General features: G+C 34.9%; 1 protein-coding gene across 3 annotated transcripts; it reads right to left on the reverse strand.

The window, feature by feature from the left end:
• Positions 1 to 210: 210 nt before the first annotated feature.
• On the reverse strand, positions 211 to 2,952 carry LOC132300071 (plasmodesmata-located protein 2-like). 3 transcript variants are annotated; one of them, XM_059797019.1, is made up of 4 exons: positions 1,805 to 2,952; positions 1,506 to 1,619; positions 1,346 to 1,393; positions 211 to 358 (listed from the first exon to the last, which is right to left on the reverse strand). In XM_059797019.1, exons 1-3 carry the CDS (start codon positions 2,589 to 2,591, stop codon positions 1,386 to 1,388), a joined length of 909 nt encoding a protein of 302 aa, XP_059653002.1. In that variant the 5' UTR covers positions 2,592 to 2,952; the 3' UTR covers positions 211 to 358; positions 1,346 to 1,385. The 3 variants fall into 3 exon arrangements, with proteins under 3 accessions (XP_059653002.1, XP_059652995.1, XP_059652991.1); XM_059797012.1 differs by lacking the exon at positions 211 to 358 and adding an exon at positions 610 to 1,068; XM_059797008.1 differs by lacking the exon at positions 211 to 358 and having other exon boundaries at positions 1,094 to 1,393.
• Positions 2,953 to 8,001: the final 5,049 nt, after the last annotated feature.

Raw genomic sequence — 8,001 nt, forward strand, 5'->3', positions numbered from 1 at the left:
GCTCCACGTAGGTTGAGTGTTTGCGCGTGTGTTTGCTTTACCACCGTCACAAAAAAAAATAATAATAATAATAATAATAATTAATTAATTAATTAAAAAAAGAAGATTGAATTGGTTGAATGGCAGGTAACTACTATGCACAATGCACATTTTCATGACAGAGCCAACACAAAAAGTTCCTAATAGTCACACCTAAAAAACCACCATGTGTACAGTGAAAATCGGGACAGTACTACCACAATATTGTTCCAACAACAAAGTAATAACAACAACAATAATACAACTTTATTCTATCATTTTCAAAATGAAAACATTATTGGCAAACCATCTCTTTCCAAAAGCCCTTTTCTCCTGAAAGCTGCATTTATTTGTGACCATATCTAGTTTAGTTGTCGTCATTATAGACTAAGACAGTTCACTAACAGGGCCTTTGATTAATCATTTCATGTTTTGCAAGTGCATGTCATTGTTATTAACCTTAAATAAACACAAACAAAACACAAACACACACACAATATCTTCTCTAAAGCAGAAAAAGTTGTGAAGAAAACACAGAAGCATATTCTGTAAAGAGAAAGAGAAACAACCACATTCAATGAGCCCAATAGAGAAGGCCAAAACCAATTATTTCTATCACCATTCCCAAATGAAAAATATTCACCTCTTACATATTTTTCTTTTCCTCCGAGAAATTCTAGTTATTTTTCCACCAATTAGGTCCTCTACATTACAAATTCTTATACTATATATATATATTTTTGTGTAAATACATTGAAAATGCAAGAAATGCAACACAATTACATCATTGTCCCTTCCTCTAAGCACTTGTTGTGTAACAAGTGCGTAAGCGATGGATTTTATCATCACCTTGATAAATTAATTTCAAGATATAAGGCATTTCTATTAGAACCGGTTGTTCAAAAGAATCCCTCATTCTTCCATCAAATATTCTGCTTTTTCCTGACTACAATACTAGGGTTCATATAATTTAGAAAAAGCACTAATTTTCTCGAAACTTCTTGTTTCAAATCTCTCGTCGAAAGGCACTATACTTCATTGAAGCAACACCTATGCAACACAATACACCCAGATAAAAAAAACTTTACTTCGAAAACAAAACATCTTTGCATCGGTGTTTCATTCCCGATATTAATGATGTTGCATCTGTCAATGTAAATGCACAACAAAGAGCACTATAAAATTTTGTACTTGAAAGGAATTCGGGTTCATTTTCATGGCTCATCTTCTTCTATTAACAGCAAACATTTACCAACTGTAACAACTCTCTCTTTAAAACCTATTCCCTCTTTGAAAAGAAAACAAAATACCAAAAAAAAAAATTCACCTCATGAAGAATCTTGGTTCTTTTACATTCATCTCCTCATTCAGAAATCTGCCAAAAAAATAAAAATGAAGCAAATTTTCAACCAAAAAAGCATAAGAAAACATTAAATAAATAAAAAATTTATAATTAACCATTCATTTCATTGTCTCTATTCACTCACCATCATGTTTCTTCATCAAATTTCTAGCAAACAGCAAACAAATTACTAGAAACCCCACTCCAGCTGTCCCTCCTACTATAATTGCTACTGTCTTCCCTGTATTATGCCCTGTCCCTACATTGAATCAAAACCAAACAAATCCCAAATTAAAATCTCACTTTCAAGCATTAAAAATACAATAATATAAAGATAGAGACCACCAATCCAAGTTAAACCAAAAAAAATTGTTTGTAGGACCAAATCAATAAATCAAACCCTAACCCCAAAAAATAAAAAATAAAAAATCAATGACATTTTACCAGATGAAGGTGAAGAATCAGATTCAGATGATGATGAAGATCTTCTGGGGACCCCATTTGGATAATAACTATAGCTAATAAAGCACTTGTGCAGATAAACTTGTCCTGAAATGGAGCTTCCACACTCAACCTGAGCTCTCTCAACAGCACTTTTCACACACTCACCGCAATCAGCACTCCCCACATCACCCTCACATTGCCCCAGCATATACACAGACTGATAGCTCCCGGCATAGAACCCATTGCCGCCCACAACCCCATTCTCCAGCGTCGAAAAGGCGGTGTCCCTCCGCTCCTCAAACCCGCTCCCGGCCACATTTGTGGCGCCACAAGTCTTGAACAGCATCTCCATGCCGGAGATTTGGGCGAATCCGGCAACTTCATACAGCATGTAGCACCCGAGGAGCTGGATTCTAGCGGCGACGAGCTTGCCACAGAGCTTGTCGGTGAGGATTGGTAGCTGGCTCACACAGTTGTAGCACTCGACATTGCTGAGGTCGCCTCTGCACTGGAAGAGACCAGTGATGGTGGTTTGGGCACTACCGGTGGTGGTTTTGAAGAACTTGGATTTGGAGGATTGGGAAACCAGAGTGCCGAATAGGGTTGAGAGGGCTTGTGAGTAAACCCCGGTTGGATCTGACATTGCTTGCTTTGCACAGCCCTTGTAGACCAGAGTGGTGTACTCTGATGCAGATTCAGAGAGTGGGTTGAGGTCGAGAATGGTGAAGAGGATGAGGAGGAGAGAGAAGAGGCAAACGGGTTTTGTGGGTATAAAAAAAATACCCATTTGGTGGGATTGTGAGGGAGTGTTTGATTGATGGATCAAATCATGGCTTTTGGTGAAGAAAATGAGATGGGATTGAATTGAACACCTTGATTTTGCTTCCTTTGTACTCAAAGAGAGAGAAAAAGAGGGTTTTGATTTTGGTTTTGTGGTGTTTGGGGATTTACTTTCCCTTTGGTGGCCTACCTTTGTCTTTCTTTGGATGTCAGGAGGTGCAGAGAGAGAGAGTGAGAGAGGGGGGCATCTTTTTCTCTGCAAGAATGTGTGTGCAGTGTACTCGTGGAGTAACTAGTTTTCATGGGAATGGTTGACTCTTGATTACATTTGATGATTTGGTGTAATTTTTTTAACATTTGAAGAGAATGAGAACAAATTGTTTTTAGTTAATTAATATAAACACTTTTGCTACTTGCCAGATCTTTTTTTCATTAAAATAATTTAAAAGAAGAAATATTATTTAGGTGGGGGGGGGGGGGGGGGTGGAGGACAGGAGGGGATATTTCTTTTGAAGGTTAGTGTGTGTCATTTTTACCAGAATTGGATTAAAGTTTGACTTACGAAAGATTTACAGTTTAGTAATATTTTACCTATTTCTCAAAATGGTAGGAAAATTAAATAATGTTCAAAAGTGGGATATAGGAGCTCTGTACATGAGAGGGATTTTGTGTTCTACTCTTTTTGAGATGATAAATTCGAACTCAATTGATAAATGTGATTTGCGGACAATTGTACATAATCGAAGATTTATCTATTTAGACTTGTGATTGAGAGGAGAAAGTAAAAGAAATGATAGTGTTAACTAACTAATTAGGTTGATTAATAAAAGTAAAAAAATAAAATGATAGTAATTTAGAGAAAGAAATGAAAGAAAAATATTTTAATGAATTTACTACCATACGATTTTTTTATATATATTTTGTCTTCCATAAAAATTAGGGCAAATAATTAACAAATTTCATTAAAAATGTTAGCATTTCTTTCTTTTCCTCCATTTTTAGAAAAATAACAAAACTAACTAGTCATACTTTAGTAAAAAGATTGAAGTTGGCTTAATGTCTTTCCCGAAATAACCTAATCCTTTTAATGTATCAAACACAAAAAAATCATAACACTCTTTGGATGTAAAATATTTTTCAAAAAATAATTTTTTTATGATATTTGGTTGTCGTAAAATATTTATGAGGGATGTGATGACTGTGTCATCTTTTTCTTTTTCGTGATATTTTTTATTATTATTTATTTATTTATTATTATTTATTTTATTATTTGATTTTTTATTTCTTTTCTTGTTGCCTTAGGGTTTTGTAGGACCCGAGGTACCTGAATAGGTTTTCGACATTTCATGCATTTACTTTATTTTATTTTATTGTTAATACATAGTTTAATTGTGTAAAAAAGCATTTTAGTTCATTTTCATTTCTTGGGTGTATGATTGCATTTTTTTCTTCGGGAAACATTTTCATTTTGGGGGGTCTTTCTGCGATTATCTTTTTAAGATATTTTTGGTTTAGGGACCTTTTTGAAATTATTTTTGTGAGATATTTAGAAGAGGGACTTTTTGCAATTTTTGAAAAAGTGTGACAAGTGTCACTTTTTCCTTAGACCAAGTGTTGATTAATGGTTGGAAGCATGTGGAAGGTTTGGATGATGACAAGTGTAGGTTTTAAGTCTTGTGAGGATGCATTAGATTGTGACAAGTGAAGGGGTGTGATTAAAGTGTGTGTGTGAGAGGTAGTGCTAGTGTAGTAAAGTGATATGTATATCACTTGGTTAGTGGAGAAACTAAAGATTTTTTCCTTTGTATTCTCCATTCTCTCACCTAAGCCACCATTAAACCCTAACCTTAGAGCTTGATTTAGGCCACCTTCCCTTAACCCTTGGCTTCACCATAGAAGGCAAAAAAGTTTCTTTACACCATTGTCTTCAACACCTTGTTCTTGGATTTCATTTTTTACACACAATTCCCTTGGATTCTAGAGAGTCATTCTCTAGTAAGGTAAGGGGTGTACTCTATTTATAAGCTTAGTGTTTTATTGTGTTTTTGAAGTCTAATATATATTGTATGCGTGTTATATGAGTAGTAGGATTGCATATAAACGAGGGTTGTATTTGTTTTGACCTAAGTTTTCATAACACTCAAGCATGTATATGATGTATCCTTTGTAAAGCTTGTTATTTCATTTGGTAGGGGATTATTTTCTAGTAATTTCATATAGTTGTAATTGTGGAATTCTTACATGATTTTTGCCAATTATTTCATTGTGAGCTTAATACTATGTGTTGTTTAATTAAATGTTTAAGGCTTACTATTTTAGCATGAATTGACTTCAAAAGTTTATATCATTACACTAGTGTAGTATTATTCATATTGTGGACTTGTCATTATAATGACATTTTAGTCTTAAAGACTTAGAGCATGGAATGTGTTGTTCCAACCTTGATTTTGCATGGAAAATGATTAAGTGCATTGTATACTTATGTATGCGTTGTGATATTAATTATTAATTTTGGATTCTTGGAGCATTTGTTTCCTGACATAATTAGAGTACGGTTTTAGTGCGGGAGGTATGAGTTCTCCCCAATATAGTGGCCACTTGGGTAGTTACGGGTTGGCTCCTAACCCAAAATGGCTAATTTGTCTTGGTTCACATCTGAACATGATGTCCAAGATATTCTAATTGTTTAATTTCACATTTTATTTCCAAGTTGACAATAGTATGTAATTGTAACTTGTTATTTTGCATTGGTTGTTCCAATATTGTTTAAATGCATTACTTATTGTGAATTGCGTTTAAAATGCTTAAAAGTTAGTTTTAGGATGATTCATTAGCTTCACCTTGACACTAGACGTTAGGAGGCATGATCCACATTTATTTGTTTATATTACGCGCATATGCATTGTCCTACGGAGTAATTCAAATTACTCTCCCTAATTGATTATTGTTTTTCAGGCAAGGAGGTACTCTTCTTGGATGCGCATCATCCTTAGCTCAGACTTATGTTTACGTTTTGAACATCTTTTGTATGTCATTAGCATGCAGGTGTTAGCATGTTGTATGTATCTTTTGGAGTTGCCAATGTGTAATATAGTTAGAAGCTCGCTTAGCTTCCTTATGTGTGTGTAATTTCCACCCAAGTACTCTCTTTTGTGTAAACTTGACATATATGTAATGAGGCCAAGGCCAAACACTTCTAATGTATGTAAATTATGTCACTTTGCATCAAATATTTATTTCTTTGGCATTTCATGCACTCGAGGGCATTTTCGTCTTTTTATTTAACTTATCTTTCTTGGTATGAATCATAAGGGATCTAAGGATCAAATTTGAGGGGGGGTTTCTTCACAAAAAATTTCCAAAAAGTCTCATCTTCCCAAGATTTTCAAAACTTTCAAGTTCCAGGTGATCGTTCGCAGGTAGGGATGGCAACGGAGGCGGGTTTGGGCGGGTGTACCCTCCCCCGACCCCACAACCGTTTAAAAACTTTGCTTTCGTCCCTGCCCAAAATCGCAAAAACGGGAGAACTTTCCACCCCATCCCCGTAACTGTTTAATATTTTTACCCTCGCGGGTACCCGCCCCGCCCCGCCCCGTTTAAGACCATAATTTATTTATTATTGAAATAGATTTGCTTCTTCTTCTTTCTTTTCTTTTTTTTTTTCATCATCTTCAATTCTTCACTTTTACAACTTTCTTTTTAATCAAATTCATTTGATACTTTAATATTGTTATATAGGGTACTTAATATATAGTCGAAAATATATATACTAATGAAATAAAGGTACTTAAGTAATTTGCTTATCTAAACGGGGCGGGGTGGTGCGGAGTGACCTCCCCCCGCCCCCGCACCAAATCCGTCTGGGTTTTTATTACATCAAACCATCCCCGCCCAAATAAGTAAAATGGTCCCCTAAAACCAACAAAAACGGGGAGGGTAACCGCGGGATTGGGTCAAATTGCTCTCCCTATTTGCAGGTGAGTATGACCGATCACAATTGGGTGCGATCGATTGCACCTTGGTCCATTTTGGCAGTTTCATCGTTTGCGCACCCTATGATCGATCGCACCTTAGGTTATCTTGGCAGTTCATTGTTCGTGCACTCTACGATCGATTGCACCCTTAGTACGATCAATCGCACCCTTAGTACGATCAATCGCACCTGGGGTCTTCTTGGAAGCTCCATTGTTCATACATTTTATGATCGATCACACCACGGCACAGGGTGTCTTATTTGCAACTTTTTAACCAAATTTTGAAATTTCATATTTCACTCATTTTAACTCCAAATCAGGTGATTCTTGAGCCTAAGTTTATCAAATTTTCATTGGTTATCCAATGGTATGCACCGTCGCATCTAGTTTTATTTTGAAATGACTATTTTACCTCTAATTCCATAGTTGATCTATTTTAACTTTAGCTTCCGCATTCATTTTCTTTTTGAGTTTCGTGACTTCTTAGAAGGTCATTGTGTTGTCTTAATGGTGGTGTCCATCTCTAGAGACCTCTTTTCTTTTTATTGCTTCCGCATTTCAGACTCGTTATCTGGTCAGTTTTTGGGTTACTCACTGACGCTTCGGGTTATGGAAATTCCAGCCGTCACAAGGAAAAAAAATAATACCTAACAAAAATAACTTACCCATTAATTTTGGACAAATTATTTTACACGTTTCGCCTAATGAATTCGACCTACATATTTGCCAAACACCGAAAAAATAAAAAATATTTTACCTAAAAAATAAATATATATTTTCTGAACTTCGAAACAAATAGAGCCGAGTCATTTCGGATTTGTTTAATTTGTAACTCTGAAAACAGTTCTTAGAAACTTAGAAAATGGAGAACAATTTTTAGAGAATTATAAAAGACTGTTATTTGAAAACAGACTTTTTTATATTTTCAGAAAACTGAACTAAGAAGAGTTTTTTGTACAGTTTTATATTTTCAATTTTTCGACAACAGAAAACTGTTTTTATAGTTACAAACCAAGCACCCCTTCATTACTTCTTCTTTTCAAGCAAACTGAGCCTTGAAAAAATAAAAAGGAGTTTGAATTTGAATTTAAATATGAGTCTTTTCGTATATAGTGTGTGTATATATATAAATCTCTCTCCTATGCACACCCATTGTTTCCTAATTTGGAAGGTGTGTAAATAAATATTAATGGGGTGCAGCCTATACTATTGAATACCATTTGAATGGTGAATGTCATCAAAGTGAGCAAGCAAAACATTCAATGTTATTTATTTTTGGAGCCTGGATTTTGACTGGAAAAATTAAAGCTTTGACAAAAATCTCATGTTTGATGACATTTTAACCTTCATACTTTAAAATGGGCATACAGTATGTGGTGAAGAATTTATGATATTAGTCATTATTATTTATTATAGCTGTCATTATTAATTATTATGTGTGGT

Source organism: Cornus florida, unplaced genomic scaffold (genome assembly GCF_030987335.1).
Source record: "Cornus florida cultivar Cherokee Brave unplaced genomic scaffold, ASM3098733v1 CherokeeBrave_3.0.0_Hap2_Chr01, whole genome shotgun sequence".
In the NCBI taxonomy this organism is placed as follows: domain Eukaryota; kingdom Viridiplantae; phylum Streptophyta; class Magnoliopsida; order Cornales; family Cornaceae; genus Cornus; species Cornus florida.